The 26,076-nt window shown below is 34.3% G+C and overlaps 1 protein-coding gene across 4 annotated transcripts; it reads left to right on the top strand.

Moving 5' to 3' along the window:
• Positions 1 to 430: 430 nt before the first annotated feature.
• LOC111890474 (uncharacterized) lies at positions 431 to 7,784 on the top strand. 4 transcript variants are annotated; one of them, XM_023886591.2, is made up of 8 exons: positions 431 to 589; positions 2,553 to 2,619; positions 3,977 to 4,073; positions 4,262 to 5,402; positions 5,642 to 5,757; positions 5,827 to 6,370; positions 6,488 to 6,588; positions 7,208 to 7,784. In XM_023886591.2, the coding sequence occupies exons 4-8, from the start codon at positions 4,308 to 4,310 to the stop codon at positions 7,638 to 7,640; spliced, it is 2,289 nt and encodes a 762-aa protein (XP_023742359.1). In that variant the 5' UTR covers positions 431 to 589; positions 2,553 to 2,619; positions 3,977 to 4,073; positions 4,262 to 4,307; the 3' UTR covers positions 7,641 to 7,784. The 4 variants fall into 4 exon arrangements, with proteins under 4 accessions (XP_023742359.1, XP_023742360.1, XP_042758531.1 ...); XM_042902597.2 differs by having other exon boundaries at positions 436 to 575; XM_023886592.2 differs by lacking the exon at positions 2,553 to 2,619.
• Positions 7,785 to 26,076: the final 18,292 nt, after the last annotated feature.

Genomic DNA, 26,076 nt, shown 5'->3' with positions numbered 1-26,076 from the left:
TATATATATATATATATATATATATATATATATATATATATATATATATATATATATATATATATATATATATATATATCATTTACATTTATTCAACATATAACATATAACATTCGTCAATAATTTCATTGATATAAACTAATAAATATAAAGTAAAATATATATGTATATACTTTTATATCAATTTAATATATACCATCTGTTATGATCATCACAAATCATCATAATTGTGTGTAGTGTGTAATCATAATCACTGGTCACAATTTATACTTTATTGGCTATTGTTGTTGCTAGTGTCTAGTGGAGAAAAACAATAAAAGGAATGAATATAGATATAAAGAAAAAGAAAGCAACTCAAAAAGTCAATAAAAGCAATGAATATAGATATAAAGAAAAAGAAAGCAACTCAAAAAGAGAGAAACAAAGCTACATATCTGACAAGTGAGAACGGGGACTAGACCAGCGAAGAGCATTTAATTGCACGTTGGAGGTCAAGTTTGAACGGTCAACAGGCGACTGTCAAAGAGGAGAGAGATCGTACAGAAAGGGGTACAAGACATCAACGATGTTAACAGGTGACGTTCTTTCGGTAAGTTACGACAAATAATTTTCCGACAGCCAAAATAAAGTTTGGATTTTAGGCTTACACTCTTTAGTTTCTTAAACTTAAACTTGTGTTAAATTGTTGTGATTGTCATTAGATCGTGGGTTTTTATAGATTTAATCCTAAAGAAACAAAGTTCAAGGTTGGTTTTGATTTCGTTAGAGATCTTCTCAAAATTTGTTACTGGTTTATGTTCACATCATCTAGAAATCGGGGGGGGGGGGGGGGGGGGGGGGGGGGGGGGAGTCGGCGCAAAGATGCATTCTAAAACCTTTTTTTTTTCAACTTGATTATCAGATTATCTAAGTATTGGTATAAGGACACCTAAAAGCAGGGAGGCCAAGCCCTATAAGGTGGTCCGCTAATGGGTAAATGTACACATCAAAACCGAATAAATGATAATAGAAAGGTTTGTCGACCTCTTGGAATGGTAAAGTTATACGTAATAATAATGTGCGGTGTCTAACAGTCATGGAAAATAGTTTGCAACATATGATACTTGTTGAACAATTATTAACATAAAGCGTTTAAAAAATCACACCACACCACCGACAACAAACACTCAAAAGTTTTAAAGCGACATAATTATTTTCAACTATTTCCTATTTATCATTAACCATTTTCAATCGGGAAAGATTATAACAGACAAGGACAAAGACATTTCATAGTTTGAGAAATCTATTGAACTTCCCTATTGCTACTCTCATCAGAACAAAAGACACTTCCTTGTCATAATCAAACAAACAATACAAAGTAAAGAAACAAAGAGTAAATACCTCAATTAACAAACAAACAATGGAAAGTTAAGCAACAAAGAGTAGATACCTCAATTAACAATGTTGTTTAATTCTGACACAAAATAACACATTAATAAGAAAATTCACAACTCAACAACTATACAGATAAATTAGCATAAACAAATCGGTCATTGAACTAATTATCCAAGACACCTCTTTTATACACCAAAAAATGGCAACTGAAATATCAAACGCTGCAATAAACAAACATACATAAGACGTAACCACAACCCAATTAGGAGTCATTTCCAATTGAACGGCACGTGAGAGAACGACCCCTTACCACAAGCTATTTTTCGCAAATAGCACCATATTAAACATGTCATGTGGCATAAAATGTGGTGTTTCCGACGACTCAGCAAAAGGCTTACTAAGTTATATACAATACAGATTCTTTGAACATATAGACATAACCGTTATTTTGGTTTTTTGCTCTTGCAAGAGGTGTGATTTTAGCTCCTTTGAAGCTTTGATGATGTGATTTTGGTCATTAACTACACCATATTACTACAAATGTTTCTATATTGTAATCCCATAAAGACCAAAATGTCCTCCTACGAGTTGTTTGTTACATAGATTAGGTTTAATGAGTCTATTTCCGACGGGCTTTGGTGTCTCATTTGTCCAAGTGTTCTGATTCTGATACAATGTTCTTTACGGGATTTGGAAGCATTATCAATGTTTATGTCCCTATGTTCTGACATGTTCCATGGTTTGTCCTCCCCCCCTCCCCCCTCGTCATCATCACAACACACAAAGCAATCACACATTTATTTCGGCACCGTCTACCTGCACTTGACTTGGCAATCACAAAGCAATCACATGTTCCATTCTTTAGGTTTATTTCTATTGTAGTGAACGTACTTTTAATAGAGCTTACTTGAAATGTTGATACAGGACTTACATATTAACCAAATATGATGAAATTAAAAAGGGGCTCTATTGACATAGCTCAAAAATAGAGCTTAACAAAGTTATTAACAATGTATATTCCTTTATGGGTTGTAGAGTAAATGTGCAGTTTCTTAATCATATGATTAATTAAAATGTAACGTATTTGGAAAAGAAATGTATTTATTTTTGCTTTTGAATAAATCATTTTTTCCTATTACATAATCAAACATACATACTAACCAGTCGGAATCTTACAGTGATAAGGTAGAAAGTGATATTCTTTATGGAAGAGTTGTTAGTAACAGGAAAACCACCATTGCAAAGGTAAATTGTGATTTTGTTTGTGCTAATATATATTGTTGCGCTAAGTGTATGAAATGGCATCTAAATTTCATAAATGTTAATTTCATTCATAGCAGCATACCTTCCTTTATATGTGCATTATAATATCTTACTTTCATTTCCTTTGAAAATACAATGCTATAATTAGATTTTCTAAAGTATAATGCTTAATAATAAAAACTTAAAAATATGATTCTATAATATAAAGGTATTTGCTGCATTTTATAGCACTTGATTAATCTGGAAAAAAGTAAACAGGACCAAAACCATGTTATTTGGTTCTTTTATCTTTACAAAAAATTGTTCCTCGGCTAACTGTGTCGCCTTCAGTTCTCACAAAAGACAGAATTATATTTGCATATTCACAATCATTATTTGAATTGTGAAACTTGAACCCCTAGATTTTAATAATAAAGTAACTGAAACCGAAATACTCTAATTTGGTAGATTTACAAACTATAATGCCTTAGAATGAAAGAAACTGAAAATAAATTGCTATAATTGGGTAGAATACCAAAGTCTAATGCCCTTTACCAGAAAGATCTTGGAATGGGTTTGCATTTAGTCAATTTATTCCTGTTTACTTTATAGGAAGTAAAATCCAATGATGATGAAGGTTCTCCAAAAATACGCTGCTGTTCATTCGTTTGATGCTTTCTAATTTTCCGCTGCATCGCTACATAGGATTTGAAACCAGTTTAACCCAGTTCAAATCCACTATGATGGTTAATAGAAATACCAAAAATAATTTGTTACCCCGCAAAGTACAATTAAAAATATTAGTGATATGAAGAGCCAATTGACGATTATTGGAAGCCATTTTATGACATTAACCCTCTATTATTACTGTCATACTTTAATTATAATTTTGACAGTGTCCCCCACGAGGTGGCAAGGAGGAAAGTTATAGTTAGTATTAAACGTGGATGACTATTATCTTTTGTGTATAACTTTGTGGTTAACCCTGAGTTCGTTGATTGTATGAGAGTTGTTGTGATAGATTTGCATCACAAATTCCATAAACTTGAAGATGTAGGTAGAACACTCTGTTGAGTTATTCACAAAAACAAGTATAATTGTGTGATTGAAATTGACAAATCTTTTCATCAATATTATGTTGCTTTATTACAATGTAATTATATAAAGTCTTGAATGAATATTGATACCAAAAGGGTGTTGTATGAAAAACGTGGACAACGTTATATGTGCATTTTGTTGAAATGTGTGAATATTTCAGTACTATGCAATCTTATTTAAAAAAAGGATAAGGTGTGCCTAGCTTGACTTGTTTTGTGCAGAATTTGTTGATAAGGGACTGATTCTGAAAATACTGATGTAGTTTTCCTGAAGTGGTTACTAAGTTGAGGGAGTAAAGGATATAATTTTGGAACTTGGAGGACCAGTCTGCAAGGAGTCAGGAATGCAGCTTATATCTGGTAATCTGGATTACTTTTCGAAACTTAGATATTTTCTGCTTTCACTTTATTTGTATTTCATTCATGTTCTTCTGTTAAAGTTTGGTAATCGTTTTCTCTATTCTCGATTCTGGTGTTGGTTCTCTATAATTAAACTCTTCTCCAAGAAGTTGAGATTAATAATCTTCTTGCTGTTGTTAAATCTGTAGTTAGGAGGTGTTTGAACATCTTAGTATCTGTTTGATCAAAATAATAATGGAGTCCTTCCTCAACGAGTTTCAACATCTTGCAATCCGACTTGAAGAGATAAAGTCAGCCACCAACACCTTTGATGACAGCAAACTTATCGGAAAAGGTGGATTTGGGAAAGTGTATGAAGGAGTACTCTCTAACTCTAAGGAGAAGGAGCATATAACCAAGGTTGCAATTAAGCGTCTAGATCGCAAGTATGGGCAAGGTGACCCCGAGTTCTTGAAAGAGATCTTGCTTCTTTCGCGCTACACACATGAAAATCTCATCTCTCTCATGGGATTTTGTGATGAAGATGGTGAAAAGATCCTTGTGTACGAATATGCTTCTCATGGAAGCCTTGATCGCTATCTAAGTAGTACTAGTCTCACATGGAGACAACGTCTCATTATATGTATTGGGGCTGCAACAGGATTGTGCTACCTTCATGATCCCAAGGAGACACAAGAAAGAGTTCTCCATCGTGATATAAAAAGCTCCAACATTTTACTCGATGAGAATTGGAATGCAAAAATTTCTGACATGGGACTCTCGAAATTAGGCCCTGCAAATCAGCAACATACATTTCTTATCTCCAATGTTGCGGGTACCTTCTGGTATGTAGATCCGATGTACATGGAGACAAGTGTCGTAACAAAAGAGTCTGATGTCTACTCTTTTGGTGTGGTCATGTTTGAGGTATTGTGTGGGAAGCTATGCTTTGAAAATACCAATGGTAATTTCAAGAGTTTCGTGCGTATGTGGAAAAAGAGCTACAAACAAAAGAAATTGGATAAGATTGTCTTTGAAGATATGAAGGAAAAGATGGATCCAAGGTCATTGGAAACATATTCATCCATTGCCTATCAATGTTTGAAGAAATCCCGTGAAAAACGACCAGAGATGTATCGTGTTGTGGAAGAACTTAATATTGCGCTTCGGTTTCAAGAGAATTTTGAAGAGGCCAAACCACAAATGAACTATGAAGAGGTGCGTAAGTCAGCACAGTTTAAAAAAACAAAAGAGATGTGTAAGACTGAGGTCCCTTCTCTAGCATACAGATCCGAAGAGGAAATAAAAATTCTTCTCTCTGAAGGAATCTTCCTTAACCAGGGCAAAACGGTAATTATATGTATAGCTTAATTGTAGTTTTAATTCAAGGAATTTCACAAAACAATTCTTGCAAAATATACAATGCATTTGCCACAAAGAATGATGATGTAACTAATTAAATGACTTTCTACTTAACCACATTTCAATCACAATCACAATACTAAAATCCACGTATATAAGATGTAAAACAAAGAAGGTCTCTACTCTAACATGAGTTTTTTTTTTTTTTTTTTTTTTTTAATGGACAGTGGTTTTGGTTAAATAAGAATGGAGAGCATTGTGAAATGATATCCGCAGCAGAGTGTTTCTATCCAATTACCATTGCACCACAGTATATTGAATTTTATGCTAAGGAAAAATCAAGGTAAGTTGCCCCCATCCTTTTTATTAGTGACTATAGAGTTTTATGTTATTCTTTGCACCTTTGTTGCAGATTTACAGAGTACATGAATACACAAATTTGTTTGGATTTCAAAATACATGTCAAAACACAATATTTGTCTCCACATATCACATACGCAGTTAACCTTGTGTTCTGTTTATATGACTCTGATTCTACCAATTCACACCTCGAGTACACAATGGCTGGGGAAACAGAATCTTCTAGTTTGTACTTAGCAGATACGAGAGAAGATGGATGGTTGACAGCCGAATTGTATCAGTTTACTAGCGACAATAGATATGTTGATCTTGAAATTACGTTCAAATGTTGGAATAAGTTGTTAGTAGAAGGCATTGAGTTTGAGCCCGTGGAAATAGTAAGCCAACAAATTCTAGAACATCAAGAATTAGAGGATGAGAGGGAGGTAGACATGCAGGAGGACATGTCTCATTCAGATGCATATTGGAAAGAAAAATTACCTAGTGATTATGAAACCATAATCAAGTGGTCAAAAGATAAGTTGCATTGGACAACAAAGAAGGAACTTTATTCTATTCTTTGCAAAGGGTTCCTTATCCAGATCCAAGGCGAAGAGGTAAATTTGCTATTTCCCTATCACGTGTTGCAAATATGTACATATATTATATATAGTTGTTGTGGAAAACTACAGAATTCTCAAACAAGTACTTACATAGATATTAATAAATGTCAGTGGTTTTCTCTCGACAAAGATGGAAATAAATGCATTATGCTACCAGCAAAGGTGGCTTTGAAAAGAAAAAAGTGGAGTTGGAGATATTTACCCGAATCAAGGTTCTTTTCTCTTCTACCACTCCCAGTCTTTTATCTTGTAACTAATGCCCCGTTTGGCGCGCTAACTAAAAAACCAATTTTTAGGCTATGTTTGGCGTACTAGCTGAAAAAGCTAGCTCTTAAATAAAAAACTAGCTGATAAAAAATAATGTTTGATAAAACTAGTTGAAAAGCTAACTGAAAGAAATAAAATAACATTTAAAAGAATGTGTTTCTATAATTAATTAAGGGGTATATTTGGAAAAAAAATTAAAAAAAAAAAACTCCGATTCTAGCTTATCATCGAGCTATGGCACGCCAAACACGGCCTTTGCTTATAAGCTAGCTTATCAGTAAACTATCTCAAGCTAACTTATCAAAAAGCTACCTTATAAGCTATGATAAGCTACTTATAAGTTATGATAGCTTATAAACCATCTGAAGCTAGTTTATAAGCTATTTTTGTGGTTTTACCAAGCAATAAATTATCGTAAGCTAACTTATTTTTGGTAGACATGGCCCAATTCTCTATGTTTTGCATACGGGTAATTAACAGATAAATACCTCAAGGGTCCTAAGATAGTTTAAACTTTCAATAAAACTTAGCATTTCTATAAAATTACGCAATGTCTTTTTGCAGATTTGAAGAAGTGGCTTTTGATCCTACTTGGAGCTTTACTATACGTTGCAATACGTCCAATATATTGTCATCTGAAACATGTTATGGAGCTTACCTTATTTACAAATTACAAGAAAACCATTCTGGATTTGAGCCTCCTTTGAAAGTGTGGATGACTAGTCAGTCATTATCAACATCACGATATATCTATTTGATTAGTCCTCAAACTCTAATCATTAGACGAAAGGCTTATGAAAATACTCACAATCCATTGAATAGACCCAAAATAAAAGGCCTTCCACAACAAAGGAAAGATGGTTGGATGGAGGTACAAATAGATGAACAACTTACACAAACTCCCTCGAGTTTTGTAAAACTTTCAGTCAACTTTCCCATCGACCAGTCGCTTAAAGGGCTTATTGTTCAAGGCATTCAGTTCAGACCATGTAATTAGACACGAATTAGTTGTAAAAGGCTTTCTTATGCATGAATGGTTGGGCATTAAAAAAGGGGTAATGACCTAGAAAGGTAACGAACTTTGGTCTTTGTACACGTGTAGGTAACCATGTTTTTTTCATACACGTTTGACCATTGAACTTGTTTGACGTGTTCAAAATAGGGTAATCTGACTGGTAATGAACACTTCAAACAAGCTTACTGGTCAAATGTGTACGAAATATGGTAAAAAAACAAAGTTCCTTACACATTTTGGTAATATTGGATTCTTTATGCTAAGTGCAAGTAATTATAATACCCACTAATGTGACATGGAATCGGGCTATCGGGTTTGTGTCCGATCTAGTGTAGGTGTCGTAAGCATATTTTTGACTTGATTCTTAGGTGCCATCGACAAAACTGTTAGAACCGTCTCAAGGATTCCGACAGTCATGTTACATCGATGTGTATGACATAGTTATCGATAGCGAATAGCAGTAAATAGCGACGAGCTACCTATATGCTATGTAGCGATAGCGATCAAATAGCGAACGCTATTTCGTATTTAGCGATACGCATAAAAAAATTAAAAATATTTATTATGTTCAACTATTATAGTTATTATAAATTTATAATCAATAAATAAGGAAACAAGCCACTAAACTAGCTAAAACGTTCAAAACTTCAACCCTTATCGATTTTATTCTGATTTATCCCTTAAAAGGAGGAAAAAAAACCTAATGTTGCTATTTACCTCGCTATTTATTGCTAAACACTCAATAGCGACTCTATACCTATGCGCTACGCTATTCGCTATAGTGACCGCTATGGTCGCTATTGACAACTATGGTGTATGAGGAGATAGTTTTTCCTGGATGGAGAAACATCTTGATGGGAAGAGTGTATGTATGGAGGCTTATGTTAGAGAATGAGATATCATCCTCATGGAGGAGGTGTTCTATTTATAAATCTTGGTCAATCGACAATTAGGTTAGGCTTGGGCCAATCCAAATCACGCCCAACTAATCATTGGCTAGGTTGTGCTGCCATGTCTCTAAAATGCACACAACTTAGCCCCTTAAGCGTATATAACCTAGCCCCTAACTAGTTGGTCCTAAACTGACCCAAGACCTGACCATCTTCTTAAACACAAAGACCTGGTATCCCGATTCCATGTTACATATTGCACTTAGCATAAAGAAGCCTATATTACCAAAATGGTCAAGGAACTTTGGTTTTTCTCCATATTTTGGTAACAATGCTTTTTTCGTACACATTTAACCGGTAAACTTGTTGTTTTGTTTGACCTGTTCATAATAGGGTAATATTACCGCTAATTACCATTCATATTACCTTATTTTGGACAGGTCAAACAAGTTCAATGATCAAATGTGTACAAAAAAACATAGTTACCTATATGTAGAAAAAGACCAAAGTTTGTTACCTTTCTAGATCATTAACCCTTAAAAAATTGTTTATGTTTTACTTTCTATGTTTCTTTCTTTCAGAATTTCTTCAGAATACATGTAATAAATTTAACTTTAAGCTACAAGGAAAGAGTTTGATAAACATAATTGCATTTAGCCCAATGTATGAATCGTTCTAGCGATTCATATCATTAACTTCAAGAAGAAACCAAACTGTATGATCTTATTATTGTCAAATTTATATCAAAAATAGCATACGTATTCATTGTTCTCAAAATAGAGGAACACCTTTGTGAATCCAGATTCATTTTAGTTGGGGTTTTAAAGGATTTTCGGAAACAAGGAATAATGGGGAGCTAAGGCAACAAAGAATATTGAATCAATTCTAATTAGGTTACAAAGAATATTATGTCGAGTCTAATTAGGTTTTACCCATCAGGATTTAGACCATTAATTTTTTATTAAGTAAATTACACGGATAGTCCCTATGGTTTGGGGAAATTTGCACGTTTGGTACCTACCTTTTTTTTTCTAACTCAGACAGTCCTCATGGTATGTTTCTATTACGTATATGGTGCCTACCAGACATAAAATGACTACTTTTCCCTTAATGATAATTTTATTTTGTTAATTCTTTTTTTATTTAAGTTATTATTAAATAAACTAAAATTATTAAATATTATTATTAAAGGGACCCACCCTAGCTTAATCCTCTTCCAACTTCGACACCACCTCCTATCATCATCACCGGTTCCATCTCCGACTCCGGTCATCATCTCTCCGCTATACATCCAGTGCCATGGAAATCACCATAAAATCAACACAAACTACCTGACCTTCAACAATAAATCTGAAAGTACATCTACAACAAAATCTTTAACTCTAATCCAAAACCAAAATAAAACCTGACAATCAAATCGAAAAACCAAAAAGGAACATATGATTCAAAACCAAATCCAACATCGAAGCTGCAATTTAAAAAAAAATCAGAAGCCAAAACTCGTGCCAAAAACACCGATAGACTCACAGAATCAAAAATCCCAAATATAGTCCCAAATGCAAATCGATTAATAAAAACAAATCCAGATTTAGGTGCCAAACCCCTAAACCAGAACAACGGAAACGTTTGGGGGCGAAGGACATCATGTACAATATTACAACAATTGCGTAATAGTAATCAAAGCAAACACAACCATTACATTGAATAAGTAAATTATTTACATATGTTCGATACATAGTTTGTTTGACACCAAAAATTTATAACAAAAGTGTAAAAGACGTGACTCTAAAAGATCCGTGTTCTGAAACCTGTGGTTGTACCTATCTACCGGTTCCCTGAGAATACAAGTGGTTATGAAAGTGTATCGACATTTAAGTTGGTGACTTCATAAGTATGTTTTAATGATGGAAAACTTGTTTCTATACTTTGAAAATGATAGTATGTTCCTCCAGAAAATCCAATATTTTCTATAGTGTATGTAATGTAGCCTTAGGCCTTAAGACCAAAATGTATCTTGTTACTATACTCTGTAGTAGTGTAGGTAGTCTTATTAATGAATAAAACCATATAATGTATGTTTTCCTAAACTATATGTAGTACTAGAGTACTCTATACTAGGAAAATAGTGTATCGTAGTAGTGGTTGTTATGAAACCTTTGTATGTATGCCTGGATACCACCAGCTGTAATCTATAGTAATATATTGTTTGTATGAAAACCTTTGTATGTATGCCTGGATACCACCAGCTGTAATCTATAGTAATATATTTTTTGAATGAAAACCTTTGTATGTATGCCTAGATACCACCACCTGTAATGTATAGTAGTGTATTGTTTGTATGAAAACATTTGTATGTATGCCTGGATACCACCAGCTGTAACGTATAGTAGTGTAGTGTAGTTTTATTAATTAAAATAAAACAGCAGTGTTAATCCCGTAAATAAATGTTTTAGTTAATATTGTTGTGAGTTTCATATAAACATGCGAAACTGACTAGTGGCCTCTACGAAGTTTTTCAGGCGTTGGAATGTTATGATGTTTGTCACCCCAGGTCTGTCGGCCTAACTGTAGCTAACTGTTTGGGTGCGGGGTTGTCAATCCCGTATAGATCTATACACAAAGTCACGCTCTCCCTCGAGGAGGCTCTGGTTAAACTGTATAGGACTTAGACCCGTACCCCAAGGGTATAATTGAAGTAGTGCCTCACAACCCTGTATTTACTAGTTTACGTGTAGTGTAGTAATGTTCCCTTGTACTTGAAACTGTATGTATTACCTTGTAGTAGTGTACTTTGTAATGTAATTTAATTATACTTAAATAATTATTTAGTATCGTATCCTTGAATCAATATATTAGAGTAGTGTTTCCAAAAATATACCTATTATAGTTTGAATGTAATGTTCTGTAATGCACTGAAAACCTTTGCAATTTAACTGTGTGTATGAATTAGTGAAAAGTACCCTTTTGCTCAACATGTTACAATAGGGTTAAAAATATACATAAATATATTTTTATAAACTGTAGTGGTAAATCAGTTTGAATAAATTGCAAAAAGGTTTTAAAATCGTTGGAATGTTAACACAAGAGTCCTTGTGTTTTACTTGTATTTCGCCCTAAAAACATTGAAGATAGTGAAAATCTATGGGTATGAACTCACCTCTGTGACGTGTTCGTGTTTGGATAGCGTGATTGAAGAGATCATCCTCGGACTAGCATATGTGAAAAGTACGGTATCCTAGAATTATTTAAACACGTAATCATATTTAAATTAGTGAAATAATAAATTAAAGTGTTAGAAAACACTTGATTTATGTATGGAATTTCTTGTAAGCATTATTGAAAATGGTATGAAGTGTTGAGGAGGGTTTTCGGTCAAGCCCCACCGAAATCCTTGATTTCGGTCCTAAATCCTCGACCGATGACTAGGTTCTCGGCCCTGAATGAGTTTTCGGTCAGGAACGTGTTCTCGGTTCAAGGTGTTTTCGGTTAGCTTGAAGATTTGAAGATTGTTCTTGGTGAACATTATGAAGATTTGAAGGATTTTTCTTGAAGGTATGAATGTTCTTGGATGATACTTGAGAGAAAAATGGGAGTGTTTTCGAGTGAAAGAGTGAGAAAATGACTTATTTTTCAGGGAAAAATATATATTATGGTTGGGTTTTCGGCTAGAAAGGAGGTTCTCGGCCGAAATCCATTTTCGATCCAAGATCTGTTCTTAGTAAGGAAGGTTTTCAGTCAGAGGTTCTCGATTCCAAAGGTAAACTTGGATTTTTAAGTGTATTTTATTTCAAATACTTATATAAAAACATCATTTATATAATTTAAATCCTATTTAACCCTTATGAATTTAACGAAATGATCAAAACCTCGAATTTTATTTATAGTGGTTTGACTTTTATTGACTAGAAAAATAACGTGTTGTTACATTATCCCCCGTTAGAGGGAATTTCGTCCTGAAATTCTTTCTATAGAGAGTACATCATGGACTTGGGAAAAAGATGCGGGTACTTCTGTTACATCTGATATTCTCGCTCCCAAGTGAATTCAGGTCCCCGCTTGGCATTCCAGCGAACCTTCACTATCGGTATGCGACTTTGTTTCGTTCGTTTGACTTCCCTATCCAAGATTTCTACTGGTGTTTCCAAAAAGTTAAGACTCTCATTTATTTAGATTTCATTGAGTGGAATCATAAGAGTTTCGTCAGATAGACACTTCTTTAAATTTTACACGCGGAAGACAGAGTGTACGTTGTTAAGTTCTCATGGTAGACGAAGTTTGTAAGCTACTGGTCCAATTCTAGTGAGAATCACAAATGGCCCAATGTACCTTGGATTTAGTTTTCCACACTTACTGGAGCGTATCATGCCCTTCCAGGTTCAGACCTTCAACAGAATGCGGTCACCAACTTGGAATTCCAATGGTTTTCGTCTCTTGTCTGCGTAGCTCTTTTGTCTGTCTCTAGAGGCTTTTACTCGTTCTTGTATTTTTACAATCTTTTATGTAGTTTCTCGAAGGATTTCTGGGCCGGTGAGAGTGCTATCAGGTACTTGCCCTTTTGCTAGTTGTGTGTCACCCACTCCAGCCCAGCACAGAGGGGATCTGCACTTATGGCCATATAGGGCTTCGAACGGGTCAGCTTTGATGCTAGAGTGGTAATTATTTTTATATGAAAAGTAGACAAGTGGAAAATGGGTATCCCATGCCTTACCAAAGGTGATCACACAGGCTCTCAGCATGTCTTCTAGTGTTTGAATGGTTCTCTCAATCTGCCCTTCAGTTTGTGGGTTGTAGGTTGTGCTCATGTCCAGCCTAGTTCCAAGAGCTTTCTGAAGTGACTAATAAAACCACGAGGTGAACCTACTATCTCTATCTAAGATAATAGAAATGGGTACACCGTGTAGTCGTACTATCTTTCGGATGTAAGTTCTGGTCAGTTTCTCCATTTTGTTTGTTTCTTTGATTGGCAGGAAGTGGGCGGACTTGGTTAATCTGTCAACAATTACCCAAATAGTGTCATAACCACATGTTGTCTTGGGTAACTTCGTAATGAAATCCATTATAATCATCTCCCACTTCCACTCAGGTATTTCTGGTTATTGAAGTAAACCTAAGGGCTTTTGATATTCTACCTTAACTTTGGCGCAAGTTAAGCACTTGCCCACATAGGTAGCAATTTCAGCTTTCATGTTTGGTCACCAATAGAGTTTCTTGAGATCAAAATACATCTTGTCTGAATCTGGGTGAACAGATAATCGAGTCTTGTGTGCTTCATTCATTACTACGTCCCTGAAACCGCCGAATTTTGGGGTCCAGATCCGGTTCATGAAATAACGAACTTTGTCTCCCTCGATCTCAAAGTTCTTCTCCATTCCTCTTAAAGTTTCACCCGCCACATTTTCGGTTTTTAAGGATTCTACATGAGCATCTTTGATTTGTGTGACAGATGTGAATGGATTGTAATGGTTATTGCCTTCACCCTACGACCTGTGTACTCCTTCCGACTAAGGGCATCTGCTACTACATTGGCTTTACCAGGATGATAGCGAATTTTGCATTCGTAATCATTTAGTAATTCTACCCATCGTCGCTATCTCATGTTAAGTTTTCTGATCAAAGATATGTTGAAGGCTCTTGTGATCGGTGAAGATAGTGCACTTGATACCGTAATGGTAATGTCTCCAGATTTTTAGGGCAAAAACTACTACTCCCAACTCAAGATCGTGAGTGGTGTAGTAGACTTCGTGTTCCTTAAGCTGTCTTGAGGTATAGACAATAACCTTTCATCGCTTCATAAGCACACAGCCTAGCCCCTGATTGGTTTACATTGCAGTATACAACGAAATCCTCTGTCCATTCTGGAAGAGACAAGATAGGTGCGTTGCACAGGGCTCGCTTCAATGTCTGGAATTCAGTGTCTTTTTTTTCTCCCTAACTAAAAGTTACACCCTTCTGAGTCAAGGTGGTAAGCAGTTTAGCGATCCTGGAGAAGCTTTGGATAAATTTGCAATAATAGCCAGCAAGACCCAAGAATTGACACATTTTTGTGGGCGTTCTCGGTTCTGACCAATTCTTGATTGCCTTTATTTTGGAAGAGTCCACGTGTATGCCTTCTTTGCTAACCACATGACCAAGGAAAGTTACCTTTCTAATACAAAAATCGCACTTTGAGAATTTCACGTATAGCTTCTCCGCCCGTAATGTTTCTAGAACCTTTCTCAAGTGCTGGCTATGTTTTTCCTCACTTCATGAATAGATGAGTATATCATCTATGAATACTATCATGAATTTGTCTTGGAAAGGATGGCACACCCGATTCATTAGATCCATGGATACCGTGGGCCCGTTGGTTAGACCAAAGGGCATCACTACAAGCTCATAGTGACCGTAACGAGTTCAGAATGTTGTCATGGGAACATCACTCTCCAAAACTCGTAATTGATGGTACCCTGATCTCAGGTTGGTCTTCGAAAAGTAGCTGGCTCCTTGAAGTTGATTGAAGAGGTCGTCTATTTTGGGTAGAGGGTAGCGGATCTTAATGGTAAGCTTGTTCAGTTCGCGGTAGTCTATGCAGATTCAAAAAGATCCATCCTTCTTCTTCACGAACAAGACTGGTGCTCCCCAAGGTAAGAAGCTCGGTCTAATGAATCCCTTACTGAGCAATTCGTTTAGTTGACTGGATAATTCATGTATAGTAGTGTACTATTTGTATGAAAACCTTTATATATATATATATATATATATATATATATATATATATATATATGCCTAGATACCACCAGCTGTAACATATAGTAGTGTACTGTAGCTTTATTAATTAAAATAAAACCATTGAAGTAGTTCTAATCCTATAAAAAATGTTTTAGTTAATATTGGTGTGAGTTTCATATAAACATGCTAAACTGACTAGTGGCCTCTACGACGTTCTTTAGGCATCGGAATATTAGGACGTTTGTCACCCCAGGTCTGTCGGCCTAACTGTAGCTAACTGTTTAGGTGCGGGGTTGTCAATCCTGTATAGATCTATACACAAAGTCATGCTCTCCCTCCAGGAGACTCTGGTTAAACTGTATAGGACTTAGACCCGTACCCCAAGGGTATAATTGAAGTAGTGTCTCACAACCCTGTATTTACTAGTTTACGTGTAGTGTAGTAATGTTCCCTTGTACTTGAAACTGTATGTATTACCTTGTAGTAGTGTACTTTGTAATGTAATTTAATTATACTTAAATAATTATTTAGTATTGTATCCTTGAATCAATGTATTAGAGTAGTGTTTCCCAAACTATACATATTATAGTTTGAATGTAAAGTTCTATAATGCGCTGAAAACCTTTGCAATTTAACTGTGTATGAATTAGTGAAAATTACCCTTTCGCTCAACATCTTACAATAGGGTTAAAAATATACATAAATATATTTTTATAAACTATAGTGATAAATCAGTTTGAATCAATTGCAAAAAGGTTTTAAAATCTTTTGAATGTTAACACAAGAGTCCTTGTGTTTTACTTGTATTTCCCCCTAAAAACATTGAAGACAATGAAAATCTAGGGGTATGAACTCACCTATGTTACGTGTTCATGTTTGGATAGCGTGATTGAAGAGATGATCCTCAGACTAGCGTATGTGAAAAGGATGGTATCCTAGAATTATTTAGACACGTAATCATATTTAAATTAGTGAAATAATAAATTAAAGTGTTATACAACACTTGATTTATGTAAGGAATTTCTTGTAAGCATTATCGAAATTTGTATGAAGTGTTGAGGAGGGTTTTCGGTCATGGCCCCACTGAAATCCTTGATTTCGGTCCTAAATCCGCAACCGAGGACCAGGTTCTTGGTCCTAAATGAGTTTTCATTTAGGAACGTGTTCTCGATCCAAGGTGTTTTTGGCCAGCTTGAAGATTTGAAGATCGTTCTTGGTGTTCTTGGTGAAATTTGTGAATATTTGAAGTATTTTTTTATGTCACACCCCCAAACTGGAACGGCGGAAACATTCGGGGGCGAAGGACGTCATGTATAGTATCACAACAATTGCATAATAATCAAAGCAACAATAACTATTTTATTGAAAACATAGTTATTACATTGTATCCAAAACGTTGTTGATTCAACATTTAAAACTATAGCAAAAGGTAAGACGTAATATTCTATGCTCCGTCTTCGGAACGCCTTAGAGAGTACCTGTAACCTGTCTACTAACTTTCCTGAAAATACAAGTGGTTTGAAAAAGTGTCAACATTAAAGTTGGTGAGTTCATAAGTATTTTGTTGGAAAATATATGTTCTTTGTTATTGAAAACGTTAATGTATTATGCCATAAAAATCCAATATTTTCTTAGTAAATAAATCGTAATCTTAGTACTTTGAGACTAAAAACTATAAGTTTCTTATGTTTATAACTTGTGATTCAAGGTTCTAATTCTTGTAATTGGTATGACCCATACAGTTACCTCCTATGATTACTTAATGTATACAATTTGTATATAAACAAAATCGAACGGACAGTCGATTGGGTGATTCTACCCTAAGCCCTCAACCAAACAAGGAACATGAAGTAAGGCGGAATTCACACATTCCACAACCTATCGGATCTTTATTATATATAATCTTCACGTATACATTATGTAATCAAAGATATTAGCAAAAGAATACTTGATATATGCTTTTCTGAAATTCTATTCATACCATATTAGTAAATAATATAATTTATTGTTTTTCGTGTAACTGTGTATAAATATAGAAATTATGTACTTACAAATAATGTAATATTGATTTATTATTTAAATAAAACCACTGAAAGTATATTTTCTCTTAAATCCGAATGTATGGTAAATAATCAAAAAAAATTATTTTAAAATACATTATTCGTAAATATGTTGTTGTTTTCTCTTTGTGAGTTCTTATAACCATACTAACCCAGTCGGCCTGATCACAACGTTTTTCAAGTGTCGGTATGTTAACAACATTTGTTACACTAGGTCTGCCGACCTAATTGTAGCTAACAGTCGGGATGTGGGATTATCAATCTCAAATAGATCTATACACAAATATCTCGCTCTCCTTACAAGAGGCTCAGGTTATAAAATCAGGACTATTACGAGTACATAGATAAGTACACGAAAACATCTCACAAATTGCTTCAACATTTTTACGAATAATAACTGAAAACCCTTTTATCTGAAAACCATTTTTGTTCATCTGTTATCTGAAATCCTTTTTGTTCATATGTTATCTGAAAACCCTTTATGTTCTTTTGTTATCTGAAATCCTTTTCTGTTTATATGTTAACTTGTACTTTGCAAAATAGATTCTTTGTTCCATAAACTATACTTATTATAGTTTATAAGTTCGTTTTCATGTTATGACCTGAATCTTGTAAAATAGTATCTTTTTTCAATAAACTATACCTATTATAGTTTATAAGTTTGTTTCCGTGTTGGTGTAAAAACCATTGCGTATTAACATGTTTTGTAAATTGTTTGTAAATTCAATAGTAACGATATTTTTCGTATTTAGAAAATTTCACGTTTAATTTCTTATTAACGGTAAGAAAACATAATCAGATATTTATATTTTTAAACACAAGATTTCTTGTGTTTTACTTGTATCCACCCCCCCCCCCTTAAAACAGTTTAAAAATCGTGAAAACGTAGGGGTATGAACTCACCTTATATGCGTGTTTGTGACTCGATGCGATGTGGTTGCGATGATTCCCAAGTTAGAACACATATAATATCCGAAATCCTAATAATATTTAAACACATAATATTGTGTTCAAATTAGCTAATCTAATAATATAAAGTATTAGTCAACACTTGTTTGTATAGATTACTTACTTAACTAAAGAGAAATTCTTATGGAGGTTTCAAGATTTCTGGGTAACCGCTTGCAAATGTGAAGGATTTGATATGTGTTTTGAGAGCATATGAGTGAAATGAGTTTACTGTATGTTCCAAATGAATTCATTTGTATCTTAAATATGAAGGAAACTCATGAGGCGGTAAATGTGAAGTTTATGGTAGAAATCACATTGGGAAGTTAACTTTGGATAAGATATGAAGATATTTGAAGAGTTTACGGTCCTACACTCTTAAAAATAAAGTGTTTACGATTTTAAATCAAAATGGAAATGGAGTTTTCGATCCTTGAATTCAAGAAGAGGGGGTTTACGGCCAAAGAGTCCAATGGTAAAGTGTTTTCGGATTAAGGTCTTCTAGAAAGTGTGTTTTTGGTTCAAGTTCAACCATGAACACCCCTTGAATCCATTTCAAAACTGTGAACTACTTTTAGATTACTTTCTTGGACCGTAAACTACTTTGGCATTAAATCCCTAGGCCGTAAACTCCATGGTTCTAGAAGCATAAGACTCAAAACTCTATTTAAGGTATTACTTTATGGTTTAAGTTTAAATCTTTTTCCTTATATTGATTTGTACTAACCTAATTTAATTTAAGTTTAAATCCATGCTTAGTTACAAGTTTATAAACAAGTCTTCATAGTTATAGATGGCACAAGCATTAAGGTTCCAATGTGGTTTCACTTGTACTAGGTTAGGGTTTAGACCTTGCTGGCTCTAAAATTTTCGAATTGTGACATTATCCCTCCGTTAGAGGGAATTTCGTCCCAAAATTGTTTCTAAAGTGGCTACTCATGATCTAGTGAAAGGATGTAGGTACTTTTGTTTCATTAAGCTTTTCTGTTCCTTAGTGAATTCAGGTCCTCGCTTGTCATTCCAGTGGACCTTTATTATTAGTATGCGACCTTGTTTTGTTTAATCTGATTGTTTGTGTTAGTACGCTACTATACTTAAGATAGGAGAATGTGTGGGTTTGGTTTACTTTTTTACATTTACTTGAATAATAGTATGCTCACTCGTAGTCTCGAGCAACTTTTCCCTGAAGTTCATGGTAAGACTCATACTTGGTTCATCCACCACTACCTTGTGTATATCCTTAGTAGTGATAGACTAGTTCCATGGGTCAATACTCTCTATTCTTGAATTTGCCTTGCTGTACAAGTGGTATTCCTGGGAGGTCTACTGAGGATACTTCGGGAAGATTACGGACTTCCGGAATATCTTCGATGAGTTTCAATTTATGTTTCTTGTCTACAGAGTAAGATAGGAAGCCGTGGTACCCTTCTAATGGGTACTTCTGAGTTTTGAAGCGAGATATGATATGGAGGTTTATGTTGGATTTATCCTTATATGTTGAAAGGATTTAGTTAGATGGCCAGTTAGAACGAGGAATCTTTCCGTAGCACGTCGACTTGGTATGGTGAGGACCAAGACAATCGATATCGAATCATGACGTCAAAACTTCTTATGATAATGGGTGTTAAATCTATTAGGAAGAAGTATTTTGTTTAGAGCGATAGTACATTCTATGTTTATGTCTTTAGTGTTCTCTGTTTTATCCTTTTTATTACTACTGTGAAAATTTGTACCGCATTTAGTGAATATAAACAGTAAGAGCGCTTCGATACTAAATGATGAAATCTCATAATATGATCCCTACAAGGTTCCTCTATAATTGTTTAGTGTATGCAAATCGTGTATAGTTAAGATTGTGAAGACATTCGACTGAGTAACTCTGCCCTAAATCCACAATCAAACAAGAAACATATATGACTATATATGACTCTAATGTTACACTAAGCCATCATAGCTCACCTGTAAGGATCCTTAGTTTTTATATGAATGATGCATTAATTTTTATTTTGATTTTTAATTGTCAAAAACTTTTTTGAAAATTCGATATTTAAATATTGTTAATTGAAAACGTACCAAAAATACTAGTAGCTTCCTCATTGCTTCTTATGTTTTGTCGTTAAACTTCTCCCTCTCCTCCATCATTCCTCTCTGTTGGAAAATCTCTCTTTAAATGTCCCATTCCACCACATGCATGGCATACTTGACTTGTACAAACATCGATGGTTGAAGTGATGTGTTGGGCTGAAGTGCTACAGAAACAAGTAGAGTGCCCATTCTTGTTGCAGTTCTTGCAATGCAACTCCCGACAGACTCCCTTTTGATGGAAGTCATACTTGTTACATTTCAGTAGTGTTCCAGGAAATCGTCTAGCTGGTATCGGAGCGGAAGATGTTGTTGATGCAGGGACTTCCACAGGTTGTTGTCTCTTAGCAAGTCTTTGAGATAATTTGCGCTCGTTTTTGTTCTAGAACTTTTGTTTATTGGTCTTAGGTTTGTGGTCTAGGGTGCTCTTAATGACTGACACTCGTTGGTTTCCTTGGTTGTTACTACAGTTTGAATTGGCGACATTGTTTCCAATTTCATTTTTGTTAATTGTTAGCGTTGAATTGCGCCATGACAGTTGTTACGGCGGCTTGGAATGTAGTGGAATCTATATGTCGAATCGGGATTTCGTCGGTTGGCCGGTTATTTCCATGTGAAGACATTATTATGTTATATGATGTGAAATGAAATTGTAAGTACTTTTGGTCATTTCTAGTTGTACTTTATCTATTTATACTTACATATAAATTTCTCGTTTTTTTGTACGATTCTCTTGATTTTACTGTTACTAGTTGTGATTAAAGGTACAATATACTTAACACATAGTTCAAGCAGTGTAATCACTAACTCACTAAGTTATATCAGTTTATAAATTACTAGTGTGACGTATAGAGTGCTTTCTAGTTTGTCCCTGATAGGGTAAGGTTCGTTAATGATCTCTCTAGTGCTTTTCACTTCGTTCGGTCCTTTCTCAGGATTCTCCTCATGAACCCTCTTTTGGTTCTTTCTCAACTCCTATGTTGGCTATTGTAGTTGAGTGGTTATATCTACCTATGTTGTTCGTCCGAGAATGGGAGTGTCTAAAGAATATACGATATTAATAGAACATTCTTATTAAAAATTAATAATTTTTTTATGAGGATGATCCTTACCAGGTCCTTTTATAATCACGTAGTGTATACAGATTATATATAACCAATATCAAATAGACTTTCGAATAAGTGATCCTACTCTAAGACCACCACCAAACAAGGAACGGGAAGTAGAGTGAAAATCACAAATTCTAAGTCTATAAAACCTGAATTATATATAACCTTAACGTATACACTCGGTAATTATAGACCTACTAGTACAGGTCTTTTAGCTTTCACATAAGTTAGTTATAATGCATAAAATACTTCTATAGTATTTTAATTATATATTTGATTCTAGATCTTCTTGGTATACAAAGTTGGTAAGTTTCTAGACTTATTGTTATTGTATAGTATCATAAAATACTCCTCTAGTACTTTTAAACTTTATGTTTGGTTCTTGTATTCCTTTGTATATAGAGTTCGTAAGTTTTAGACGGGTTGCAACACCACTATCAGTCCCAAACACATGTTGGTCGTATCTCAAATAAATATAGTTGATCAAGCTATATTTATCCCAGATATGATTACATAACTATCTAGGTTTGACTGTAGTGTTAAACATCTAAATACTTATGTTTTGTTCTTCTTGTGATACTTGTTCTAGTAAGTAAGCATGTAAGTATTGATGGGTTTTTAGCATTCTAACACTCTTATGGTGTACGTGCAACCCTATAAACCTTGGATATATGTCTTCTCTATTATACATAAAAATATTCTATATTCCAAGGTTTCATCCTAACTAGCATAATATGAAGTATATTCACTACAAGAATTTAGTAAAATGACATACCCTTTGATGGAGCTTGAAGTCTTGAACCTTTAAGAGCTTAGTGCCTCAGGTGTTGCACCTCAAATGGAATCATACAGCACCAAAAACACTTGGAATAACTTGAGAAGAAGGATACTTAGGTTCACACTTATGAAATCGGTTTTCCCTCTTTGTATGCACACACTAGTGTCTTTTTCATGAACCATGGACCTCTTTATATAGTGTGGAGGATTAGGGTTACATTCATGTAAACCCTAATACCCATGACCTTTGATTTCCATAGGATCGATGGGTTAAACACTCCATGGACTATCCATCCCAACCTAAATGAACTTGGTCCACCACACACACACACACACACACACACACACACACATATATATATATATATATATATATATATATATATATATATAAGAGTCCATATTTAATTAGTTCCTTTTGATCACTAAATTAATTCTAAATAAATTCTTCATTAATACTAATTAAATAATATGATTTCATCTTAATATATTAGAACTTATAATATATTAATAGAAATCACTAGCATCGTTTTTCTCATTTAGTCTATCCAATTGTTCCAATGCTATGCAACCCAAATGGACCATGCTAAGTCGGGTCGAATACATACTAATAATAATTATGGACTTAGACATCTAATCCAACAGTCTCCCACTTGGATAAGGCTAAAACTATTGTTGCGTATGACTCCAAAACCCGACTAGCAATCGTAGCTCTTAAAGCCACTGTCAAACTCTGATCTAGTCAATAACTTGTCCATTAGATAAGGGATCATATATTACTCCATTGTAGATATCATATGGACTGAGTCATGGATTATAATCATACTCTCTGTTCATTTGTTGTTTCCCGATTTCCGATTTATGACGACCGACTAATTGAACAAATCACATCAGTCTAGGCTTGGCCAAGCACTTATGGGTGTCATCACTAAATCATCGAGGGGCCCACAGATATCGCTTTTATCCCTTCAAGGGTAAAAGGAATGGATAAACTTTGACTCGTATGCTTGTTCTACTACTTGTTGAATCATACACAAAGGCACGTTTTATAACATTGAGTTACCAATTCGTTTTCATGCAATCAATGTATAACCAACTCATAGTCAACACCTTATATCTCTAGGTTTGAAGAATATAAGATATTATTGTCTCATGATCACTCGTGATAAAATCCATGAAGTGAGTCAAATGAGCTTGGGTTTAATCCAATACTCGGAACTTATGAGCACTCATGAATGTTGTAGGAACTCTCGCTATGTCTAACATCTTAGACATCTACAAACCAACTTCATGACAGTCTTGCCTTAATACCTACTTCCAATGTATTATCGACTGTGGATGGTTTGAATAACTTAGTCATTCGGGAAGAATGACCTAGTTATTCTGGAAGTCAAAACATGCAAAGCGAAACACAATAAATTTTGAATCCAATATGCTCTCAGAACTTATGAATATAAATAGAATATCTTTTATTTATCACCATATTGATTACACATTATTCATTGTATAATGTTTCAAATTTATCAACTTAATACTTGAATTAAAACAATAGTTGCCCCATGCTCCAAGCATGTACACTATGTTTTTCTAAACACTAGCCATGCAATACACCAAGTATGCACACTATGTTTGTCTATGATCTTTACTTTGTGGAATACATCAATTGAACATAATTCCAATGATTCTCATTTCACAATTCCAAATCCTTATCGTAAATGTAAGAATTCCAAATTCCTACCATTTACCGAAATCTGTTAGATTTTAAACTTATATGCACTGATCCTCTTATAATGATTATGCATAAATTCACAAAGACTTGTCAACAATACTTACAAAGTATTCCAATGGAGATGAACTCCATGGAAACTAAGTCTCATAATCAAAGTACATCGCTTTGAACATCCTTCTTACCTTAAGTTTTCTAATCTTACACAGATTGAATAACTTCCACCTATGGAGACATTTTCATATTCCAATTTTGACTATCACTTCTGAACAAGAGTTGCCTCCTTTCAGAATATGTCAATAAGGTCCTTCCAAAATTAACATTATACTTCCAACTATCGTTGAGCAACCAATCTTTGGTAAACCTTAGATTGTCCTTGATAATTGCTTAATCATTTTAGTCATATCCAATTCTAGACCTTTTCCTTTCTTAATTCCCCCAAGCATTTGGAAAATTTAGAAAGGATAAATATTATAGCACATGCAATCGATCCTATACCTGAAGCATATGGGATACGATTCATGATGTCTCACATAAAGACATGATTCTAGACCAGTCTTTTGCTACAATATTTTTATCTTCCATGTTTTCATAGTTCGAAGATGAAGAGGTATGTCATAATCATAATCGAATTTTGAGAACGCAATATATTTAGAATTTTCTTGAGCCATTTCAACATAATATATATATATATATATATATATATATATATATATATATATATATATATATATATATATATATATATATATATATATATATATATATATATATATATATATATATATATATATATATCCTTGCCTAAAGATGATCAAAATCTCAATCTAAGCTTTTTAGAATTGAAATGAAGTATAATTTCTTCTCCCTTAATTATAGCAAAACAAATTTTCCAAATTGAAACTTTTTGTTTTCTATAATTAACATTGCTAACTTGCAATACTTATGACAATTATCATGATCCCACTAACATGATGATTATTAGCATAATAGTTATGCTCCTACTAGCTTTGACATGTACTCAGAAATCAACTGGACTTCTAGAAATCAATACTTTATTGACTTTCTTACCAAAGTTCAGACTTCTGATACGAGATGCTTTGATAAAACTTTATCAAAACCATACACCTTTCCTTAGATATCACAAATGTGTGTCTAAACAATTTTAGAACTATGAAAAAGGATGTCGTAATCATAGTCTCGATTGTTTAGAACTTTTCCATTCCTCACAAGTCCATGTTAGTGTGTCGGTTAACCACACACGCTCCACTAACGACTTTGAGAATGCAAATATCACAAATTTCTATCTACTTAAAATCTACTTAGTGAAAGCATTTCCTCACCATCATTTTCATGAATCGGAGAGAAACCTTATGGCACTTAGATTTTATGGTGTATGTGTTCCAATCCATATGAATTTGTTGTGTAGTCTTAGCTTCTTGCCACCTGGAAGCATAAGGGCATGTCATTGCTTCAAAGTTGTTATGCAACCAACTGAGAACTCTCAGAACTCATATGCAAAGCCAACTTTAACAACAATGGGTACAGAAATAGGAATATGTCAACACGATAGGATATAAACCTCAAGTCGTGAGCTAGGGATAAACTACTGGTTTTATTCTTGATTAGATATTGAAATTCTTTCACGATCTTTTAGACTCCCACTGTCCTCTTGAACTTTTCAATGGCATGTTTCAATCTTGATTGTACCTTCTCAAGTTTGTGACTGTGATGTCACAAACAAGGTGTGAATAACCATGAAAATATACTTGGTACCATTAATATTTATCACTTAATCGATGTGCCGGTTAACTACACGTGCTCCACCGATCCTATGATAAACATTAAGCCACCCTTTTCCTACCTTGTTAAATCAAGTTAGTGTGCCGGTTAACCATACGCGCTCCACCAAATTCACATTTTCCTAAGTAACTAAGATTGGGAATTCATAAGTGTTTAGTTACTTAGTATTTATCATTAATATTTTTAATGAAGAGAGAATTATAGTCCTGTCAAACCCGTTCGGCTAATGACCCTCCACCAGTCAAAGAAGCGTTCAGTGAGAGTGGACACCCAATAAACTGCCATTTTATAGTCAGTAACCTTATACCCCCTTAT

This window comes from Lactuca sativa, chromosome 5 (genome assembly GCF_002870075.4).
Source record: "Lactuca sativa cultivar Salinas chromosome 5, Lsat_Salinas_v11, whole genome shotgun sequence".
NCBI classification, from domain to species: domain Eukaryota; kingdom Viridiplantae; phylum Streptophyta; class Magnoliopsida; order Asterales; family Asteraceae; genus Lactuca; species Lactuca sativa.
Note: the sequence above shows the minus strand (reverse complement) of the source record. Positions and strands in the feature narration are given on the sequence as shown.

What these genes read in the sequence shown, in the direction of transcription:
- LOC111890474 (XM_023886592.2), top strand. Translation starts at nt 4,308, where the DNA reads ATGGAGTCCTTCCTCAACGAGTTTCAACATCTTGCAATCCGACTTGAA. An exon ending in TCCTTAACCAGGGCAAAACG is followed by an intron (nt 5,403 to 5,641) that starts GTAATTATATGT and finishes TTTAATGGACAG; the next exon opens with TGGTTTTGGTTAAATAAGAA. An exon ending in TCCAGATCCAAGGCGAAGAG is followed by an intron (nt 6,371 to 6,487) that starts GTAAATTTGCTA and finishes AATAAATGTCAG; the next exon opens with TGGTTTTCTCTCGACAAAGA.